This window comes from Misgurnus anguillicaudatus, chromosome 7 (genome assembly GCF_027580225.2).
Source record: "Misgurnus anguillicaudatus chromosome 7, ASM2758022v2, whole genome shotgun sequence".
NCBI lineage: Eukaryota > Metazoa > Chordata > Actinopteri > Cypriniformes > Cobitidae > Misgurnus > Misgurnus anguillicaudatus.
In genome coordinates, this window is record NC_073343.2 from 9,993,492 (window position 1) to 10,018,368 (window position 24,877).

The following is a 24,877-nucleotide window of genomic DNA, read 5'->3' on the forward strand; positions in this document are numbered from 1 at the left end:
CATTTTGAATTTTCTCATTAAGTTCAGTATTTCACAAACAGAATGGCGTATCGCTACGATATTTGGCATGGTTCATCAGTGACATGTTCTGAGCGCACCTATAAATCTTTAAGACAGCGCCACCTAGTGGTCAGGATATGTAAATAAATTGTTTAAAATCTTTATTTCATTTGATTAAATTGCCACTATGACATAAGAATTCACTTTATTGATTCCTGGGCTCATGCTGAGTCCGACTGTACCAAATATGTCTGAGTCAAACCTACTTCCTGTCGGCCATTTTGAATTATATTGAACACCTACTTTTTCGAACTCCTCCTAGAGCGCTCGTGTGATTGGCTTGATTTTTGGTATGCATCGTCTAGAGACACTCTAGACAAAAAGTTATCAAAAGCTTTTCGGTAGACCTATCCGTTGTCGTATAACGCATCAAAGAATGCGAGGGCGAGCACGCCAATATGTGTTTGAGCCTGTATCTTCGCAAAACTTTTGTGTATTAATATGAGACTTGGTATATGTCATAACAGTGATGACCTGAGGGTGCATGCACCATTTCGTCACACTGCCCCCTACTGGTCACGAGATATAAAAAATGTCTATTTTTGCTTATAACTACTGCAAACTTGAATGTAAAATTATGAGAGTGGTCTTGTTAGATTTCTTGAGGCATGCCGAGTCAAACGATACCAAATGGTTTTTGGTCGGCCATTTTGTGTGTCGGCCATTTTGATTTTTTTCTTTAAGTTCAAGTATTTCAGAAACGCAATTGCTTATTGTTATGAAACTTGGTATGGTTCATCAGCAACATGTTCTGGGAGGACTTGTAAACTTTTCGGTGCCCCCTAGTGGTCAAGAGATTTGAAGCTATATCTCTGCATCTCTTTATCGTATTTACACCAAATTTGGTGGGTGTCATCACAATCAAGACCTGAATCACAATTTATTTTTTGGTCAGTGCCCCCTAGTGGTCAAGTCATTTAAGGCTATATCTCTGCATCTCTTTATTGTATTTACACCAAATTTGGTGGGTGTCATCACAATCAAGACCTGAGTCACAATTTATTGTTTGGTTAGTGCCCCCTAGTGGTCAAGTCATTTAAGGCTATATCTCTGTATTGCTTTATCATATTTACACTAAATTTGGTATGTGTCATCACAGTCATGACCTGAGGCACCATCTATTGTTTCGGCGCCGCCCCACCTAGTGGTCTCAAGATACAAAAAATTGCTATTTTTTTCATAAAACTAATGCAAACTTAGATCTTAAATCATGAGTCATCACGTATGAATCATTTTTTACCATGTTTGGCTTGACCCCGGTATCGCTGCTTGCAGCTATATTTAGGGGTCAAGCCCCGAAGGGGCGTAGAACCCTATTGTATTTGTTAGTTTTCTTAATTTTATTATTATTATTAGTTATTCTTCTTCCGCCATTGCGGTCTATGGCAGCCCATAGAACCGTACGTAGGAAAGTTATGAAATTTGGCACACTGATAAACGACAGTCCAATGTGTCCCCACAGCAAATTTGGAGTCTCTATATCTAACCCACTAGCGCCACCAACAGTCCAAAATTGCACTTATGTTTTTGCCTATAACTTCTGACCCGTACGTCCTAGAAATTAAATTCTTGTTTCCTCTGATTCCTTGGCTCAAGACGATTCGATTGGACCCTATGACGTCATTTTCCGTCATGAAAATTTTCCCGCCATTTTTAAATATTCATAAAACCTACTTTTGCGAACTCGTCCTAGAGCTTTTGCCGGATTGCCTTGAAAATCGGTATGCACCATCTAGAGACACTCAAGGCAAAAAGTTATTAAAAGAATTTTGATAAACCAATCCGTTGTCGTATAGCGCGTCAACAAATTTTACGTAGAGCTCAAAAAAACGGATTTGAGGCTGTATCTTCGCCAAACTTAAGCCTATTGACACGATACTTTGTATTTGTGATGCCAGTCAGGAACTAAGGGTGCATGCAGAGTTTCGTCACAGCGCCACCTAGTGGTCAGACTTATGTTTTACATGCCTATAACTTTGGCTCCGATTGACATATTTTCACAGGACTTGTTTCCTTTGAGTTCTAAATAGTTGCCGAGTCCAACGATACCAAACATACCCGAATTCGCCTTACGGTTAACCCTGCGCAGCAAAATAGCACTTAAGAAACACGCGTAAATATCTCCGCGAACGTTTTTCCGATCGACTCGAAAACACCATAGGAAGAAACTAACCTTACCTTCTGAACAAAAAGTTCTATTGGCGTTATATTAAAATTTTCATCAGAAATGGCCGAAAATTGCAAAAAACGAAAAATTACCTTCAAATTTTGTGTTTTTTACACATAAATGGTTGTAACTTTGTAACGAAAAGAGATTTTTTCACCAGATTTGATACGATGATGCATGAGCACATTCTGAGGCCACACAAAAAAAATTGTATGCTTGCACCACTAGATGGCCTTATAATTGAACAAAACCTTTGATAACAAGCCAGCCCTATGGTCATACAACTGTTTCTTAACTAAACTAAAGTGTATAGTCATAAAACTAGCTAGATGTAACACAATCATGACCTGATGTTGCATGCACAATTTTTTCATTGCGCCACCTACTGGTTTTGAGATGGAATATGGTATTTTTGCCTAAAACTACTGCAACAACACATCTAAAACCATGAGTCATCATGGATTATTCCTTTCATGGCTTTGACTATAATCACTGGTGGTTGCCAATTTACTCCCTAGCAACCATTGAGAATACCTTATCAACCGTTTTTGCAAAAGCTATATCTCTGCATCAGAACATCGTAGAGACATGGGGATGGTCTCTTTTGACTAATTAAACTTGTTGTAACATGATGTGACCACTGCAAACACCACTCACATGTCCTTCAGTGTTCTAATGTTCCATGATTGTCAATAACAGAAGGACGATTGCAGTAGACAAGAACTTAGATTAATTTTGTTGATAACTTTTTTGTTTTTTCATCTAAAATTATTAGATTTACCTAGGTTCTTCAATCTGCTTATCCAATCTCAATTTTACATCCTTTTGTGCCATTTTCGGCTTGACCCCGGCATTGCTGCTTGCAGCTATATTTAGGGGTCAAGCCCCGAAGGGGCGTAGAACCCTATTGTATTTGTTAGTTTTCTTATTATTGTTATTCTGGTTCTTCTTCCGCCATTGCGGTCTATGGCAGCCCATAGAACCGTACGTAGGAAAGTTATGAACTTTGGCACACTTATAAAGGACACTACAATATGTCCCCACAGCAAATTTGGAGTCTCTATGTCTAACCCGCTAGCGCCACCAACAGTCCAAATTTGCCCTTATATTTTTACTTATAACTTCTGATCCGTAAGTCCTAGAAACAAAATTCTTGCTTCCTCTGATTCCTTGGCTCAAGACGATTCGATTGGACCCTATGACGTCATTTTCCGTCATGATAATTTTCCGCCATTTTGAATTATTAAAAAACCTACTTTTTCGAACTCGTCCTAGAGCTTTTGTCGGATTCCCACGAAAATTGATATCTAGCATCTAGAGACACTCATGGCAAAAAGTTATCAAAAGAATTTCGATACAGCAATCCGTTGTCGTATACCGCCTTAACGAATTTTACGTAGAGCGCAAAAAAACAGATTTTAGGCTGTATCTTCGTCAAACTTAGGCCTATTAACACGACACATGGTACTTGTGATGCCAGTCTGGAACTATGGGTGCATGCAGAGTTTCGTCACAGCGCCACCTAGTGGTCAGACTTATGCTTTACACGCCTATAACTTTGGCTCCGATTGACGTATTTTCATGGGACTTGTTTCTTTGGAGTCCTGAATAGTTGCAGAGTCCAACGATACCAAACATGCCAGAATTCGCCTTACGGTTAACCCTGGGCAGCAAAATAGCGCTTAAAAAACACGTGTGAATATCTCCGGGAGCGTTTTTCCGATCGACTCGAAAACACCATAGGAAGAAACTAACCTTACCTTCTGAACAAAAAGTTCTATAGGCATTATATTATAATTTCCATCAGAAATGGCTGAAAATTGCAAAAAACGAAAAATTACCTTTAGATTTTGTGTTTTTTACACATAAATGCTTATAACTTCGCAACGAAACAATATTTTTTCACCAGATTTGATACACTGATGTATGAGCACATTCTGAGGCCACACAAAAAAATTGTATGCCTGCACCACTAGGTGACCCTATAATTAAACAAAATCTTTCATATCAAGCAAGCCCCATGGTCATACAACTATTTTATAGCTAAACTAAAGTGTATAGTCATGAAACTAGCTAGATGTAACGCAGTCATGACTTAAGGTTGCATGCACAGTTTTGTCATAGCGCCACCTAGTGGTTTTGAGATAGAAAATGGCTATTTTTGCCTAAAACTACTGCAACAACACATCTAAAACCACGAGTCTTCATGGATTATTCCTTGATTATTCCTCCATGGCTTGGAGTATAATCATTGGTGGTTGCCAATTCAATCCCTAGCAACCAATGACAATACCTTATTAACCGTTTTTTGCAAGAGCTATGCTCTGCATCAGAACATCATAGAGACACGGCGGTGGTCTCTTTTGACTCATTTAATTTGCTGTAACATGATGTGACCTACGTTTTAGCACTGCAAACACCACTCACATGTCCTTCAGGGCCCTAATGTTCCATGATTGTCAATAACAGAAGGACGATTGCAGTAGACAAGAACTTCGATTATTTTTGTTGATAACTTTTTTGTTTTTTCATCTAAAATTATTAGGTTTACCTAGGTTCTTTAATCTGCTTATCCATGCTCAATTTTACATCCTTTTTTGCCCTTTTCGGCTTGACCCCGGTATTGCTGCTTACAGCTATATTTATTAGGGGTCAAGCCCCGAAGGGGCGAAGACCCCTATTGTATCCGTTAGTTTTCTTAATTAGGGGTCAAGCCCCGAAGGGGCGTAGAACCCTATTGTTATTGTTAGTTTTCTTATTAGGGGTCAAGCCCCGAAGGGGCGTAGAACCCTATTGTTATTGTTAGTTTTCTTATTATTATTATTATTATTAGGGGTCAAGCCCCGAAGGGGCGTAGAACCCTATTGTTATTGTTAGTTTTCTTATTAGGGGTCAAGCCCCGAAGGGGCGTAGAACCCTATTGTTATTGTTAGTTTTCTTATTATTATTATTATTATTATTTTTCTTCCTCGTTCTTCCGCCGAAAGTCAATGGCAGCCCATAGAACCGTACATAGGAAAGTTATGAAATTTGGCACACATGTAGAGGACAGTCTCAGAAGTTAATATAGCAACTTTGGTGTGTCTGACTCAAACCCTCTAGCGCCACCAACAGTCCAAAAATCCACTTATTTTCATGGTCATAACTTCTGACCCATCAGTCCTAGAAACTAAATTCTTGTTTCCTCTGAATCCTTGGCTCATGATGATTCAAATGCACACATTGATGTCATTTGTGTCATGCACATCTTTCCGCCATTTTGAATTTTCCGTAAAACCTACTTTTTTGAACTCCTCCTAGAGCGTTTGTCCGATTTGCATGTCCTTTGGTATCTAGCATCCAGAGACACCCCTGAGAAAAAGTTATCAAAAGCTTTTTGATAGACCAATGCGTTCTCGTATACCGTGACAACATATACGGCGGCGAGCACGCCAAAACAGACGTGAGGCCGTATCTTCGCAACACTTTGGTGTATCGACACGAAACTTGGTATATGTCATTACAGTCTTGACCTGAGGGTGCCTGCAACGTTTCGTCACAGCGCCACCTAGTGGTCACGAGATTCGAAAAATGCTTATTTTCGCTTATAACTACTTCAAACTTGAGTCTAAAATCACGAAGGTGGTCTTGTTAGATTCCTTGAGGCATGTCGAGTCAAACGATACCAAACGGTTTTCGGTCGGCCATTTTGGGTGTCGGCCATTTTGAATTTTCTCATTTAGTTCAGTATTTCACAAACAGAATGGCGTATCGCTACGAAATTTGCCATGGTTCATCAGTGACATGTTCTGAGCGCACCTATAAATCTTTAGGACGGCGCCACCTAGTGGTCAGGATATGTAAAGAAATTGTTTAAAATCTTTATATCATTTGATTTATTTGCCACACTGACATGAGACTTCAATCTATTGATTTCTTGGCTCGTGCCGAGTCCGACTGTACCAAATATGTTAGAGTCAAACCTACTTCCTGTCGGCCATTTTGAATTATATTGAACACTTACTTTTTCGAACTCCTCCTAGAGCGCTTGTTTGACTGGCTTGATTTTTGGTACGCATCATCTAGAGACACTCCAGACAAAAAGTTATCAAAAGCTTTTCGGTAGACCTATCCGTTGTCGTATAACGCATCAAAGAATGCGAGGGCGAGCACGCCAAAATGTGTTTGAGCCTGTATCTTCGCAAAACTTTTGCGTATTGATATGAGACTTGGTATATGTCATAACAGTGATGACCTGAGGGTGCATGCACCATTTCGTCACACTGCCCCCTACTGGTCACGAGATATAAAAAATGTCTATTTTTGCTTATAACTACTGCAAATTTGAATGTAAAATTATGAGACTGGTCTTGTTAGATTTCGTGAGGCATGGCGAGTCAAACGATACCAAATGGTTTTTGGTCGGCCATTTTGTGTGTCGGCCATTTTGAGTTTTTCTTTAAGTTCAAGTATTTCGGAAACGCAATTGCGTATTGTTATGAAACTTGGTATGGTTCATCAGCAACATGTTCTGAGAGGGCTTGTAAACTTTTCGGCACCCCCTAGTGGTCAAGAGATTTGAAGCTATATCTCTGCATCTCTTTATCGTATTTACACCAAATTTGGTGGGTGTCATCACAATCAAGACCTGAGTCACTATCTATTGTTTTGGTCAGTGCCTCCTAGTGGTCAAGTCATTTAAGGCTATATCTCCGTATTGCTTTATTGTATTTACACAAAATTTGGTATGTGTCATCACAGTCATGTCCTGAGGCACCATCTATTGTTTCGGCACAGCACCACCTAGTGGTCTCAAGATACGAAAAAATTGCTATTTTTTCATAAAACTAATGCAAACTTAGATCTTAAATCATGACAGTCATCACGTATGAATCATTTTTTGCCATGTTTGGCTTGACCCCGGTATCGCTGCTTGCAGCTATATTTATTATTATTCTTCTTCCTTCTTCCTCCATTGAAGTCAATGGCAGCCCATAGAACCGTACGTAGGAAAGTTATGAAATTTGGCACACATGTAGAGGACAGTCTCAGAAGTTACTATAGCAACATTGGTGTGTCTGACTCAAACCCTCTAGCGCCACCAACAGTCCAAAAATCCACTTATGTTCATGCTCATAACTTCTGACCCGTGAGTCCTAGAAACTAAATTCTTGTTTCCTCTGAATCCTTGGCTCATGATGATTCAATTGCACACATTGATGTCATTTGTGTCATGCACATCTTTCCGCCATTTTGAATTTTCCGTAAAACCTACTTTTTCGAACTCCTCCTAGACCGTTTGTCCGATTTTCATGTCCTTTGGTATGTAGCATCTAGAGGCACCCCAGACAAAAAGTTATCAAAAGCTTTTTGATAGACCAATGCGTTCTCGTACAAATTGCCAACATATATGGCGGCGAGCACGCCAAAACGGACGTGAGGCCGTATCTTCGCAAAACTTTATTGTATCGACACGAAACTTGGTATATGTCATTAGAGTCATGACCTGAGGGTGCCTGCAACGTTTCGTCACAGCGCCACCTAGTGGTCACGAGATTCGAAAAATGCCTATTTTCGCCTATAACTACTTCAAACTTGAGTCTAAAATCATGAAGTTGGTCTTGTTAGATTCCTTGAGGCATGCCGAGTCAAACGATACCAAACGGTTTTCGGTCGGCCATTTTGGGTGTCGGCCATTTTGAATTTTCTCATTAAGTTCAGTATTTCACAAACAGAATGGCGTATCGCTACGAAATTTGGCATGGTTCATCAGTGACATGTTCTGAGCGCACCTATAAATCTTTAGGACGGCGCCACCTAGTGGTCAGGATATGTAAATAAATTGTTTAAAATCTTTATATCATTTGATTAAATTGCCACTATGACATAAGACTTCACTCTATTGATTCCTTGGCTCATGCTGAGTCCGACTGTACCAAATATGTCTGAGTCAAACCTACTTCCTGTCGGCCATTTTGAATTATATTGAACACCTACTTTTTCGAACTCCTCCTAGAGCGCTCGTGTGATTGGCTAGATTTTTGGTATGCATCATCTAGAGACACTCTAGACAAAAAGTTATCAAAAGCTTTTCGGTAGACCTATTTGTTGTCTTATAACGCATCAAAGAATGCGAGGGCGAGCACGCCAAAATGTGTTTGAGCCTGTATCTTCGCAAAACTTTTGTGTATTAATATGAGACTTGGTATATGTCATAACAGTGATGACCTGAGGGTGCATGCACCATTTCGTCACACTGCCCCCTACTGGTCACGAGATATAAAAAATGTCTATTTTTGCTTATAACTACTGCAAACTTGAATGTAAAATTATGATAGTGGTCTTGTTAGATTTCGTGAGGCATGCTGAGTCAAACGATACCAAATGGTTTTTGGTCGGCCATTTTGTGTGTAGGCCATTTTGAATTTTTCTTTAAGTTCAAGTATTTCAGAAACGCAATTACGTATTGTTATGAAACTTGGTATGGTTCATCAGCAACATGTTCTGGGAGGACTTGTAAACTTTCCGGTGCCCCCTAGTGGTCAAGAGATTTGAAGCTATATCTCTGCATCTCTTTATCGTATTTACACCAAATTTGGTGGGTGTCATCACAATCAAGACCTGAGTCACAATTTATTTTTTGGTCAGTGCCCCCTAGTGGTAAAGTATTTTAAGGCTATATCTCTGCATCTCTTTATTGTATTTACACCAAATTTGGTGGGTGTCATCACAATCAAGACCTAAGTCACAATTTATTTTTTGGTCAGTGCCCCCTAGTGGTCAAGTCATTTAAGGCTATATCTCTGCATCTCTTTATTGTATTTACACCAAATTTGGTGGGTGTCATCACAATCAAGACCTGAGTCACAATTTATTATTTGGTCAGTGCCCCCTAGTGGTCAAGTCATTTAAGGCTATATCTCCGTATCGCTTTATTGTATTTACACCATATTTGGTGGGTGTCATCACAATCAAGACCCGAGTCACAATTTATTGTTTGGTCAGTGCCCCCTAGTGGTCAAGTCATTTAAGGCTATATCTCCGTATCGCTTTATTGTATTTACACTAAATTTGGTATGTGTCATCACAGTCATGACCTGAGGCACCATCTATTGTTTCGGCAAAGCGCCACCTAGTGGTCTCAAGATACAAAAAATTGCTATTTTTTCATAAAACTGATGCAAACTTAGATCTTAAATTATGACAGTCATCACGTATGAATCGATTTTGGCCATGTTTGGCTTGACCCCGGTATCGCTGCTTGCAGCTATATTTAGGGGTCAAGCCCCGAAGGGGCGTAGAACCCTATTGTTATTGTTAGTTTTCTTATTATTATTATTATTATTATTATTATTATTATTATGTTTCCTCTTCCGCCATTGAAGTCAATGGCAGCCCATAGAACCATACGTAGGAAAGTTATGAAATTTGGCACACATGTAGAGGACAGTCTCAGAAGTTACTATAGCAACATTGGTGTGTCTGACTCAAACCCTCTAGCGCCACCAACAGTCCAAAAATCCACTTATGTTCATGCTCACAACTTCTGACCCGTGAGTCCTAGAAAATAAATTCTTGTTTCCTCTGAATCCTTGGCTCATGATGATTCAATTGCACATGTTGATGTCATTTGTGTCATGCACATCTTTCCGCCATTTTGAATTTTCCGTAAAACCTACTTTTTCGAACTCCTCCTAGACCGTCCGTCCGATTTGCATGTCCTTTGGTATGTAGCATCTAGAGACACCACAGACAAAAAGTTATCAAAAGCTTTTTGATAGACCAATGCGTTCTCGTATAAATTGACAACATATATGGCGGCGAGCACGCCAAAACGGACGTGAGGCCGTATCTTCGCAAAACTTTATTGTATCGACACGAAACTTGGTATATGTCATTACAGTCATGACCTGAGGGTGCCTGCAACGTTTCGTCACAGCGCCACCTAGTGGTCACGAGATTCGAAAAATGCCTATTCTCGCTTATAACTACTTCAAACTTGAGCCTAAAATCACGAAGGTGGTCTTGTTAGATTCCTTGAGGCATGCCGAGTCAAACGATACCAAACGGTTTTCGGTCGGCCATTTTGGGTGTCGGCCATTTTGAATTTTTTCTATGAGTTCAAGTATTTAAGAAACGCAATTGCGTATTGTTATGAAACTTGGTATGGTTCATCAGCAACATGTTCTGGGAGGACTTGTAAACTTTTCGGCGCCCCCTAGTGGTCAAGAGATTTGAAGCTATATCTCTGCATCTCTTTATCGTATTTACACCAAATTTGGTGGGTGTCATCACAATCAAGACCTGAGTCACAATTTATTGGTTGGTCAGAGCCCCCTAGTGGTCAAGTCATTTAAGGCTATATCTCCGTATCGCTTTATCGTATTTACACTAAATTTGGTGTGTCATCACAGTCATGACCTGAGGCACCATCTATTGTTTCGGCAAAGCGCCACCTAGTGGTCTCAAGATACAAAAAAATTGCTATTTTTTTTCATAAAAGTAATGCAAACTTAGATCTTAAATCATGACAGTCATCACGTATGAATCATTTTTTGCCATGTTTGGCTTGACCCCGGTATTGCTGCTTGCAGCTATATTTAGGGGTCAAGCCCCGAAGGGGCGTAGAACCCTATTGTTATTGTTAGTTTTCTTATTATTATTATTATTCATCTTCTTGTTCTTCCGCCATTGAAGTCAATGGCAGCCCATAGAACCGTACATAGGAAAGTTATGAAATTTGGCACACATGTAGAGGACAGTCTCAGAAGTTACTATAGCAACATTGGTTTGTCTGACTCAAACCCTCTAGCGCCACCAACAGTCCAAAAATCCACTTATGTTCATGCTCATAACTTCTGACCCGTGAGTCCTAGAAACTAAATTCTTGTTTCCTCTGAATCCTTTGCTTATGATGATTCAATTGCACACATTGATGTCATTTCTGTCATGCACATCTCTCCGCCATTTTGAATTTTCCTTAAAACCTACTTTTTCGAACTCCTCCTAGAGCGTTCGTCCGATTTGCATGTCCTTTGGTATGTAGCATCTAGAGACACCCCAGACAAAAAGTTATCAAAAGCTTTTTGATAGACCAATGCGTTCTCATATAAATTGACAACATATACGGCGGCGAGCACGCCAAAACGGACGTGAGGCTGTATCTTCGCAAAACATTATTGTATCGACACGAAACTTGGTATATGTCATTACAGTCATGACTTGAGGTTGCCTGCAACGTTTCGTCACAGCGCCACCTAGTGGTCACGAAATTCGAAAAATGCATATTTTTGCTTATAACTACTTCACACTTGAGTCTAAAATCATGAAGGAGGTCTTGTTAGATTCCTTGAGGCATGCCGAGTCAAACGATACCAAACCGTTTTTGGTCGGTCATTTTGGTTGTCGGCCATTTTGAATTTTCTCATTAAGTTCAGTATTTCACAAACCGAATGGCGTATCGCTACGAAATTTGGCATGGTTCATCGGTGACATGTTCTGAGCGCACCTATAAATCTTTAGGACGGCGCCACCTAGTGGTCAGTATATGTAAATAAATTGTTTAAAATCTTTGTATCATTTGATTAAATTGCCACTATGACATAAGACTTCACTCTATTGATTCCTTGGCTCATGCTGAGTCCGACGATATCAAATATGTCTGAGTCAAACCTACTTCCTGTCGGCCATTTTGAATTATATTGAACACCTACTTTTTCGAACTCCTCCTAGAGCGCTCGTGTGATTGGCTTGATTTTTGGTATGCATCATCTAGAGACACTCTAGACAAAAAGTTATCAAAAGCTTTTCGGTAGACCTATCCGTTGTCGTATAACGCATCAAAGAATGCGAGGGCGAGCACGCCAAAATGTGTTTGAGCCCGTATCTTCGCAAAACTTTTGCGTATTAATATGAGACTTGGTATATGTCATAACAGTGATGACCTGAGGGTGCATGCACCATTTCGTCACACTGCCCCCTACTGGTCACGAGATATAAAAAATGTCTATTTTTGCTTATAACTACTGCAAATTTGAATGTAAAATTATGAGACTGGTCTTGTTAGATTTCGTGAGGCATGGCGAGTCAAACGATACCAAATGGTTTTTGGTCGGCCATTTTGTGTGTCGGCCATTTTGAATTTTTCTTTAAGTTCAAGTATTTCAGAAACGCAACTGTGTATTGTTATGAAACTTGGTATGGTTCATCAGCAACATGTTCTGGGAGGACTTGTAAACTTTTCGGTGCCCCCTAGTGGTTAAGAGATTTGAAGCTATATCTCTGCATCTCTTTATCGTATTTACACCAAATTTGGTGGGTGTCATCACAATCAAGACCTGAGTCACAATTTATTTTTTGGTCAGTGCCCCCTAGTGGTCAAGTCATTTAAGGCTATATCTCTGCATCTCTTTATTGTATTTACACCAAATTTGGTGAGTGTCATCACAATCAAGACCTGAGTCACAATTTATTGTTTGGTTAGTGCCCCCTAGTGGTCAAGTCATTTAAGGCTATATCTCTGCATCTCTTTATTGTATTTACACCAAATTTGGTGGGTGTCATCACAATCAAGACCTGAGTCACAATTTATTGTTTGGTTAGTGCCCCCTAGTGGTCAAGTCATTTAAGGCTATATCTCTGTATTGCTTTATCATATTTACACTAAATTTGGTATGTGTCATCACAGTCATGACCTGAGGCACCATCTATTGTTTCTGCACCACGCCACCTAGTGGTCTCAAGATACAAAAAAATTGCTATTTTTTCATAAAACTAATGCAAACTTAGATCTTAAATCATGACAGTCATCACGTATGAATCATTTTTTGCCATTTTTGGCTTGACCCCGGTATCGCTGCTTGCAGCTATATTTAGGGGTCAAGCCCCGAAGGGGCGTAGAACCCTATTGTTATTGTTAGTTTTCTTATTATTAGGGGTCAAGCCCCGAAGGGGCGTAGAACCCTATTGTTATTGTTAGTTTTCTTATTATTATTATTATTATTAGGAGTCAAGCCACGAAGTGGCGTAGACACCTATTGTTATTGTCAGTTTTCTTATTATTATTATTCATCCTTGTTCTTCCGCCATTGAAGTCAATGGCAGCCCATAGAACCGTACGTAGGAAAGTTATGAAATTTGGTACACATGTAGAGGACAGCCTCAGAAGTTACTGTAGCAACATTGGTGTGTCTGACTCAAACCCTCTAGCGCCACCAACAGTCCAAAAATTCACTTATGTTCATGCTCATAACTTCTGACCCGTGCGTCCTAGAAACTAAATTCTTGTTTCCTCTGAATCCTTGGTTCATGATGATTCAATTGCACACATTGATGTCATTTGTGTCATGCACATCTTTCCGCGATTTTGAATTTTCCGTAAAACCTACTTTTTCGAACTCCTCCTAGAGCGTTCGTCCGATTTGCATGTCCTTTGGTATGTAGCATCTAGAGACACCTCAGACAAAAAGTTATCAAAAGCTTTTTGATAGACCAATGCGTTCTCGTATAAATTGACAACATATATGGCGGCGAGCACGCCAAAACGGACGTGAGGCTGTATCTTTGCAAAACTTTATTGTATCGACACGAAACTTGGTATATGTCATTACAGTCTTGACCTGAGGGTGCCTGCAACGTTTCGTCACAGTGCCACCTAGTGGTCACGAGATTCGAAAAATGCCTATTTTCGCATATAACTACTTCAAACTTGAGTCTAAAATCATGAAGGTGGTCTTGTTAGATTACTTGAGGCATGCCGAGTCAAACGATACCAAACGGTTTTCGGTCGGCCATTTTGGGTGTCGGCCATTTTGAATTTTCTCATTAAGTTCAGTATTTCACAAACAGAATGGCGTATCGCTACGAAATTTGGCATGGTTTATCAGTGTCATGTTCTGAGTGCACCTATAAATCTTTAGGACGGCGCCACCTAGTGGTCAGGATATGTAAATAAATTGTTTAAAATCTGTATATTATTTGATTAAATTGCCACTATTACATAAGACTCCACTCTATTGATTCCTTGGCTCATGCTGAGTCCGACTGTACCAAATATTTCTGAGTCAAACCTACTTCCTGTCGGCCATTTTGAATTATATTGAACACCTACTTTTTCGAACTCCTCCTACAGCGCTCGTGTGATTGGCTTGATTTTTGGTATGCATCATCTAGAGACACTCTAGACAAAAAGTTATCAAAAGCTTTTCGGTAGACCTATCCGTTGTCGTATAACGCATCAAAGAATGCGAGGGCGAGCACGCCAAAATGTGTTTGAGCCTGTATCTTCGCAAAACTTTTGCGTATTAATATGAGACTTGGTATATGTCATAACAGTGATGACCTGAGGGTGCATGCACCATTTCGTCACACTGCCCCCTACTGGTCACGAGATATTAAAAATGTCTATTTTTGCTTATAACTACTGCAAACTTGAATGTAAAATTATGAGTGTGGTTTTGTTAGATTTTGTGAGGCATGCCAAGTCAAACAACACCAAATGGTTTTTGGTCGGCCATTTTGTGTGTCGGCCATTTTGAATTTTTTCTTTAAGTTCAAGTATTTCAGAAACGCAATTGCGTATTGTTATGAAACTTGGTATGGTTCATCAGCAACATGTTCTGGGAGGACTTGTAAACTTTTCGGCGCCCCCTAGTGGTCAAGAGATTTGAAGCTATATCTCTGCATCTCTTTATCGTATTTACACCAAATTTGGTGGGAGTCATCACAATCAAGACCTGAGTCACAATTTATTGTTTGGTCAGTGCCCCCTAGTGGTCAAGTCATTTAAGGCTATATCTCCGTATCGCTTTATCGTATTTACACTAAATTTGGTATGTGTCATCACAGTCATCACCTGAGGCACCATCTATTGTTTCGGCACAGCGCCACCTAGTGGTCTCAAGATACGAAAAAATTGCTATTTTTTTCATAAAACTAATGCAATCTTAGATCTTAAATCATGACAGTCATCACGTATGAATCATTTTTTGCCATGTTTGGCTTGACCCCGGTATCGCTGCTTGCAGCTATATTTAGGGGTCAAGCCCCGAAGGGGCGAAGACCCCTATTGTATTTGTTAGTTTTCCTATTATAATAATTATTATTCTGGTTCTTCTTCCGCCATTGCGGTCTATGGCAGCCCATAGAACCGTACATAGGAAAGTTATGAAATTTGGCACACTGATAGAGGACAGTCCAATGTGTCCCCACAGCAAATTTGGAGTCTCTATCTCTAACCCGCTAGCGCCACCAACAGTCCAAAGTTGCACTTATGTTTTTGGTTATAACTTCTGATCCGTGAGTCCCAGAAACAAAATTCTTGGTTCCTCTGATTCCTTGGCTCAAGACAATTCGATTGGACCCTATGACGTCATTTTCCGATATTAAATTTTTCCGCCATTTTGAATTGTTTAAAAAACCTACTTTTTCGAACTCGTCCTAGAGCTTTTGTCCGATTTCCACGAAAATTGGTATGTATCATCTTGAGACATTCATGGCAAAAAGTTATCAAAAGAATTTTGATACAGCAATCCGTTGTCATATACCGCCTTAACGAATTTTACGTAGAGCTAAAAAAAACGGATTTTAGGCTGTATCTTCGTCAAACTTTGGCCTATTGACACGACACTTGGTACTTGTGATGCCAGTCAGGAACTGAGGGTGCATGCACAGTTTCGTCGCAGCGCCACCTAGTGGCCAGAGAAATGTTTTATACACCTATAACTTTGGCTCAGATTGACGTATTTTCACGGGACTTGTTGCTTTGGAGTTCTGAATGGTTGTCGAGTCCAACGATACCAAACATGCCAGAATCCGCCTTACGGTTAACCCTGCGCAGCAAAATAGCGCTTAAGAAACACGCGTGAATATCTCCGCGAACTTTTTTCCGATCGACTCGAAAACACCATAGGAAGAAACTAACCTTACCTGCTGAACAAAAAGTTCTATTGGCGTTATATTAAAAATTTTATCAGAAATGGCCGAAAATTGCAAAAAACGAAAAATTACCTTCAAAATTTGTGTTTATTACACATAAATGGTTGTAACTTCGTAACGAAAATATATTTTTTCACCAGATTTGATACACTGATGCATGAGCATATTCTGAGGCTACACAAAAACAATTTTATGCTTGCACCACTAGATGGCCTTATAATTGAACAAAACCTTTGATAACAAGCCATCCCTATGGTCTTACAACTGTTTCTTCACTAAACTAAAGTGTATAGACATAAAACTAGCTAGATGTAACACAATCATGACCTGATGTTGCATGCACAATTTTGTCATTGCGCCACCTAGTGGTTTTGAGATAGAAATATGGTATTTTTGCTTAAAACTACTGCAATAACATATCTAAAACCATGAGTCATCGTGGATTATTCCTTTCATGGCTTTGACTATGATCACTGGTGGTTGCCAATTCACTCCCTAGCAACCATTGAGAATACCTTATTAACCGTTTTTGCAAAAGCTATATCTCTGCATCAGAACATGGTAGAGACACGGGGATGGTCTCTTTTGACCAATTAAACGTGTTATAACATGATGTGACCCATGTTTTGCCACTGCAAACACCACTCACATGTCCTTCAGTGCTCTAATGTTCCACGATTGTCAATAACAGAAGGACGAATGCAGTAGACAAGAACTTTGATTATTTTTGTTGATAACTTATTTGTTTTTTCATCTAAAATTATTAGGTTTACCTAGGTTCTTCAATCTGCTTATCCAATCTCAATTTTACATCCTTTTTTGCCCTTTTCGGCTTGACCCCGGCATTGCTGCTTGCAGCTATATTGGCAATTGTTTCTGTTAGTAAATTTTTCTTCTTCCGCCATTGCGGTCTATGGCAGCCCATAGAACCGTACGTAGGAAAGTTATGAAATTTGGCACACTGATAAAGGACACTTCAATGTGTCCCCACAGCAAATTTGGAGTCTCTATGTCTAACCCGCTAGCGCCACCAACAGTCCAAAGTTGCACTTATGTTTTTGCTTATAACTTCTGATCCGTAAGTCCTAGAAACGAAATTCTTGCCTCCTCTGATTCCTTGGCTCAAGACGATTCGAAAGGACCATATGATGTCATTTTCCGTCATGTAAATTTTCCCGCCATTTTGAATTAATCAAAAAACCTACTTTTTCGAACTCGTCTTAGAGCTTTTGTCCGATTGCCAGGAAAATTGGTATGTATCATCTTTAGACACTCATGGCAAAAAGTTATCAAAAGAATTTCGATACAGCAATCCGTTGTCGTATACCACCTTAACGAAGTTTACGTAGAGCGCAAAAAAACAGATTTTAGGCTGTATCTTCGTCAAACTTAGGCCTATTGACACGACACTTGGTACATGTGATGCCAGTCAGGAACTGAGGGTGCATGCACAGTTTCATCGCAGCGCCACCTAGTGGTCAGACTTATGCTTTACATGCCTATAACTTTGGCTCCGATCGACGTTTTTTCACGGGACTTGTTTCTTTGGAGTTCTGAATAGTTGCCGAGTCCAACGATACCAAACATGCCAGAATCCACCTTACGGTTAACCCTGCGCAGCAAAATAGCGCTTAAAAAACACGCGTGAATATCTCCACAAACGTTTTTCCGATCGACTCGAAAACACCATAGGAAGAAACTAACCTTACCTTCTGAACAAAAAGTTATATTGACGTTATATTAAAATTTTCATCAGAAATGGCCGAAAATTGCAAAAAACTAAAAATTAACTTCAAATTTTGTGTTTTTTACACATAAATGGTTGTAACTTCGTAACGAAAATATATTTTTCACCAGATTTAATACGCTGATGCATGAGCACATTCTGAGGCTACACAAAAAAAATTGTATGGTTGCACCACTAGATGGCCTTATAATTGAACAAAACCTTTGATAACAAGCCAGCCTTATGGTCATACAACTGTTTCTTAACTAAACTAATGTGTATAGTCATAAAACTAGCTAGATGTAATGCGGTCATGACCTGAGGTTACATGCACAAATTTTTCATAGCGCCAGCTAGTGGTTTGGAGATAGAAAATGGCTATTTTTGCCTGAAACTGCTGCAACAACACATCTAAAACCATGCATCTTTATGGATTATTCCTTTCATGGATTGAACTATTATCACTGGTGGATGTCCATTTACTCTCTAGAAACCAATGAGAATACCTTATCAACCGTTTTTGCAACAGCTTTTTCTCTGCATCAGAACATCGTAGAGACACGGGGATGGTCTCTTTTGACTCATTTAACTTGCTGTAACATGTTGTGACCCATGTTTTGCCACTGCAAACATCACATACATGTCTTTCAGTGCTCTAATGTTCCATGATTGTCAATAACAGAAGAACGATTGCAGTAGACAAGAACATAGATTATTTTTGTTGATTACTTTTGTGTTTTGTCATCTAAAATCATTAGGTTTACCTAGATTCTTCAATCTGCTTATCCAATCTCAATTTTACATCCTTTTGTGCCCTTTTTGGCTTGACCCCGGTATTGCTGCTTGCAGCTATATTTTTGTTAGAAATTATCTTAATATGTAAACTTAGTTTATTTATGTATATCATTTAGACCATTTAGACAAATATTCTGCATGTTTACAAAAATATAAAATGTGTTAAAATTGTGTAGTGTCTCTTTAAAAATTTGGAGACAATTGTGTCAACATGTCAAATTTTGTAAAATAAATTATAATTTTTCTGATTTCATATTTATTTTATTAAGTTAGAAATGTCTCCGCTGTGTCCTGCTGACAGGCACGATGCGCGTGCAGCAGATGAGGCAAATTATGGGTCCTCCGAAGGTTAGACCGTCTCATTTCAGTTCTCTTCGCGAACTTCTGAGCGCCTTGAATGGCCGAGTGCTCACCTTTTATTGCATGCTTAGTAGGGTGCAGCCCTTGAATTGGAACACAGCTTGTGAAGCTTGCCGCAGGGACTGCGCTCTTTGGTCATATATTGTTTGTTTTCTGTTGGATTTAAATGATACACAGGATTAAAGGAAGATATTTATTCAGAAAACGGAGTAGGCTACGTGGATTGTTTTGTCGGACGGACACAGAGCGAGTGGATTGTTTTGTCAGACGGACACAGAGCGAGTGGATTTTTTGTTCGGATACGGAGAGACTGAAACTAAAAGCGAGCTCACACATACTATGGAGTTTTAACACGGGTGTACACCGCAGTGTGAATATTTTAGTGGAAACAACAATCGCGGATCGTTCTCTTCCATGAAGCCGATGTAAACATCTAAGAATATATGAACATTTCTTAGATTTATTACCTTTGTGGACTACAAATGCAAGTTGATGTCATACTGCGATTGCTTGGTGAAGATAATTTACAAACATGAGACCGGATGGAATATGACTTGCGCACAATTTTTAAACAAAGGTATGTTGTCCCGTTTAGATTTTTCATGTTCATTCTATATGCACTGTCAGCTATGATGAAGTGTAATGAATCATTGCGCCGCCAACTACGGTCCTGCGACGTCAGATATGTCTTGTCTATTTTTTACAAAATAGAGTAACGCGAGTAACGAACTCATTTAAATTTCAGTAATTGTAATTGCGTTACTTGATTTAAAAAAATAGTGGAGTTACAGTAACGCATTACTCCCATCACTGATAGTCACTTATGATGCCAATAGTCAGTTACGGTCATAGCGCCACCAGCTGGTAACAGGAAGTAACATGTTTACAATGATAATGCAATGTCGGATTTGTCCCAAACTTCACATGATTGATAAGAGTCCTGGACAGAACACATCTACGTGCCAATATTAACATGTAGTCACTCATACTCACACACACTCGCTCACTCACTCTCTCTCTCTCTCTCTCTCTCTCTCTCTCTCATGCTATCTTACACGATGCTACCTCGCTGTCATTTGTAATTAGCAACAGGAAATGTGCCACATTATACTACACTTTCAAATGGTTCACCTATGTTTACATGCTTAAATGCCTATTTACTACTGTTCCCTTTAATTCTTATGCCACGGCGTGGCGGTGTCAGGTGTGCGAGGGCCCTTCCATCACTGCTTGCAGTTTTAATTGGTTTTGTTCCTTTTCTAAGTGTTTTGTTAATATTTTAGTCCTAATTGATTATGACAGATTTGTTACAGCCTTATCTGTCAAAATGACAGCCAATAAGAAAGTTTAATTCATCCTCTGGTTGTAAAGCAGATTTTGAACCAGTCTTCTTCAATTGTGTCACTAGCTAGCCTACCACAATCCCTGTGCATCAGCTATGGAAAGTGCAGACCAAACTTCTACCTCCACCTGTGAGTCTCTTCTCACATGTAGTAAAGTAATGAATGCGGTCTCACAAATGAAAGGTTTTTTAGGGTACATTATTTTAATTACCAAATGATTTCTCGGATGAATTGGATAAAAATACATTATTTTATTTTTCATTTATGAAAACTGGTTGTTGCTGCATGAACTCAAGCACATTTATTTCAAACACATCATTGCTATTAACCAATGCAGCTATTTTGGATAAAAGATAATGCGCCTCAGGTCACACAAATCAAACACGAAGAGTTGTCATACACAGTGTGTACAGTCAGTCATTCAAATTGGATATACACAAAAATCGGATTTAAACTTACAGTGTAAACATAGTCTATGAGATAAAACAAAAATGTTTAAATGTAAGCCTTGCTAAATACCTTATTACCCATAGTTTATCCTCTTTATACTATGGTCACTTGCTTTTGTTTATTTTGCAGTACAAAATAGGACAGGACAGATAAGAAAAAAACATTATTTTTATTAATTATTTTATCTAGGGGTCAATAGATCTAGTTCAATCAACACCCTCACCATGCTCTCCCAGCTTTAGGTGCTTAGACCTGTTTTTCTAATCAAACAATACAAGGGCAGATGTTTCGGCGTTATTGCCTTCATGGCATGAAAGATTAAAATCTGCATTTAAACCCAAAGAAGATATGATCTTTAAATAAAATTGCATTGTCATTTTCTTGATTACAACCATAATACTGAACAACTTTAAAGGTCCCGTTTTTCCTGTGTTTTTGAAGATTTGATTGTGTTTACAGTGTGCAATATAACATGTGTACATGTTTCACATGCGGTATTTTTCATACAATCTACTTATCTATATAGTGCTTTCACTGTCCTAAAAACGGGCTGATGTCTTCTTTGTCCTATGAAGTCCATCCTACAGAAATACGTAACGAGTTCTGATTGTGTAGCTTGTTTAGTGTGTTGTGATTCAATAGCAACTTATCTTAGCCAGGACGGAGTTTAGTCAAACACACTTGCTTTGACGTCATTCAACCGGGAAGTAGAGGGCTGTAGTCCAAACCGGCCGTTCGCTGTATTGGAAGGGGGATTCTGTTAAAGAAAATACATCGCCTGGCTGGCAGTGAACTTTGAGCTTTATCAGGCATGTACCCATCCTCTGATGGCTACTTCCAGCAGGATAATGCACCATGTCACAAAGCTCGAATCATTTCAAATTGGTTTCTTGAACATGACATGAGTTCACTGTACTAAAATGGCCCCCACAGTCACCAGATATTAACATAAAAGGGCATCTTTGGGATGTGGTGGAACAGGAGCATCGTGCCCTGGATGTGCATCCCACAAATCTCCATCAACTGCAAGATGCTATCCTATCAATATCGGCCAACATTTCTAAAGAATGCTTTCGGCACCTTGTTGAATCAATGCCACATAGAATTAAGACTCTGAAGGCGAAAGGGGGTCCAACGCAGTATTAGTATGGTGTTCCTAATAATCCTTTAGGTGAGTGTAAGTCTTTGGTGTCCAGAGTATGCATGTGAAGTTTTAGATCAAAACACCATATAGATAATTTATTATAACATGTTAAAATTGCCACTTTGTAGTTTTGATAAAAAATGTGCCATTTTGGGTGTGTCCTTTATAATGCAAATGCGATCTCTGCACTAAAAGGCAGTGCAGTGGTTGGATAGTGCAGATAAAGGGGTGGCATTATCCCCTTCTGACATCACAGGGGGAGCCAAATTTCAATGAACTATTTTTTCATATGCTTGCAGAGAATGGTTTAATAAAACAGAAAAGATTTTTCATGATATGTCCCATTTAACAAATTAACAAGAGCAGTCTGTATCTTCAGGTAAGCAGCAGACAACAAAAGTTCTGACTTGGCCTGCAACAGTGGGTGACAACTAATGAAATGCTTTCAAGATTAGCGTAATAGCACATTCCCCCAGCACACTATAAAAAGTAGCTAACCATGGTTCATGGGTAAGGTATAAAGGCAATTGACTATTACAAAAAAGAAAAAAGGAACAAGCTATAGTATTTGATATAATGTTGAGGGGTGTACCGATTTATGACAGTATAAATTACAATTTAGTAGAATTTCTTTTTTTTATTTTGCACAGAATTAATGAACCGGGTATTTCATTAAATATAATGTTAAAGGACCATGAAGCAGGCAGCATAAACTTCTTGTCCAAAAAGAAGCCATTGCTGTATTTTGTAGATGGCACTTCTCAAAAACATGCTGGTCCCATGTTGTGGCTTGTACAATGTAACAAAGTCTTCCTTAAAAGTAGTTTCATTTTATAAGATGCTGTGCAAGTAAAAAAAATAAGAAGAAAGAATGAGAGGAAGACAAATCAGGTCTCCAATACTGAACTTGACTAGATCCCTCACACAAGCAATGTACAATTTCCACTGTTGATGTAAGAAAACTGTACAATTGTGAGAAAGATAAAAAGATGATTCTTAAATTAAAAACTGGCTTTAAATAACAACAAAATGTAAAAAATCATTCATTTTGGAGTGTTGTAAAAGGTGCAAAACTTGATCTTTTGTTTGCTGGTTAATGTTAGTGTGTAGTTCATGTGTGTGTTTGCAAACATTGTATTCAAAACCTCATGGCTGATTATTTAGAAAACTGATGTGTAAACCTCTCGAGTTGTAATATTTGATCAGCATCTGTCTTTAGATGTCATATAACAGGCAAACCCTGATCTCAGATCAGCAATTCCAGGTCTCTGTTTAGTTTTGGGGTATACTGTGGCTCACATGTGGTCACAGGGATACAGAAACATTGCCATAGGTATCAATGGCTCTATAACTGCAGTCAAACAGAGGTGAGGATTTTAGCAAACAGACTGAATTGTAAAAAAAGAAAAACAAACACATTTTGTATAAATGCATTGACAGATTTGCTGTATGCTAAATGAAAGGCTACTGTAGGTTTAGATTATGTGTGTGTGTGTCTGTGCACCAGATGGCCTACCGCTGGTGCAAGATTACTGCTGGCCTGGAGCGTTCATGTCTATAGATTAGGCCTCTGTATGTGTGTAAATGGTTCTGATCATTATCTGATCTGGTTGTTTTCTTACAGTCACAAAATTACAAAAGTAACATTGACAAAGTTGGCACATTATACGATAACCTGACTCACATTTGAATTACTCTCCTTCTCTCAAATTCATTCTTAAACACAGGTATAAACGCTTTTGAACGTAAGTGAAGAAACATCCCATTTTCAACAGTACAACAAGCATATCAAGTTTGACGCCAAGATGTCCTTCAGATCTTTAGGTTCTCCTCAGGCACAAGGCAGAGTTCAAAGTGCTGCGTGAAGAGTCATCATCTCCGAGCCTCAGAAAGATCCCCATGTCGTTTAGGAGTGTCAGCTGTTAGCTTCTTAAGGCAGGACTACTGCTGCTTTTGTCCGTTTCTTTTAGTCCATCTTTCATCAGAGCAGAAAAGACCTGTAGTTGACCCAAGAAAGCCAGTTAGAACTCATTTAGGAGATTTTTGAATTCAATTCAAATCAACATCCTATGGTATTGCACTTTTTTTTGTTTAAAGTAATTTTTCTATTTTTTGTCTTAGTTGTCTGTTGCTAATGTATTCTGTAAGGCTGATTCTGTAAATTTACATAATTTTCAAAGGTGATAGAACTGAACTGAATTAAACTAAACTGGCATTAAATCGAATCCGGGCATCAGTATGGATCTACAACATGATCATGAAGCAATATTAAGAAAGCCTTGCATTACAAATGTTATAAGAGATCTTTGTGTGAGTGTATTCGTCTCACCTGGTTCCACCGCCGGTTGTTACTGACCATCTGTGTGTTTGCTATGCAGGAGAAGAGTGCATGTGCAGGTGTGTTTTCAGGCAGCCGAGAAAGAAATTGCGCACTGTGGATGAAATCCATCTGCAGCAGAACATCCTGGTACAGCCGTAGAATTCCCAGTCCCGTCCGGAATAATGCCTCCTCTCCATCTCGGCAAAACACATCCCAAACACGACAGGCCACATCCAACGGTAATGACTTACTGTACAGAGTGAAGATCCTGAGACAAAGACAAAAGTGATGATAAACTTATTGGTGTGTTTAAAAGGTGTATATGACTTCTTCCTTCAGCCAAACACAGTCAAGAGTTAAATTAAATAATATCCTGGCTCTTTTTAGATTCTAGTGGCATTGGATAGTGCCCCATTTTCAAATCTCCAAAAAGTGCATTTATCACAAACTAATCTATACAGTTTTTAAAGGGCCCATGGCATGAACACTTTGTAGGTGTGATTAAAAAATAGGTGGTTGAAATTTGGTCCTCCTTGTTGATGTCATAAGGAGCTCTTATTATAATAATACCCCCCCTTTAATATGCACTATCCAACCA

General features: G+C 39.1%; 1 protein-coding gene across 1 annotated transcript in view; it reads right to left on the reverse strand.

The window, feature by feature from the left end:
• Window positions 1-22,239: 22,239 nt before the first annotated feature.
• The window catches only part of tbc1d12a (TBC1 domain family, member 12a), a 44,072-nt gene continuing 41,434 nt past the window's right edge, over window positions 22,240-24,877 (reverse strand). Inside the window, exons 12-13 of the mRNA XM_055171516.2 lie at window positions 24,289-24,547; window positions 22,240-23,956 (exon numbers count right to left, since the gene is read on the reverse strand). Coding sequence (XP_055027491.2) covers window positions 23,882-23,956; window positions 24,289-24,547 — 334 coding nt within the window. The 3' untranslated portion in view covers window positions 22,240-23,881. The remainder of the gene's footprint in view (window positions 23,957-24,288; window positions 24,548-24,877) is intronic.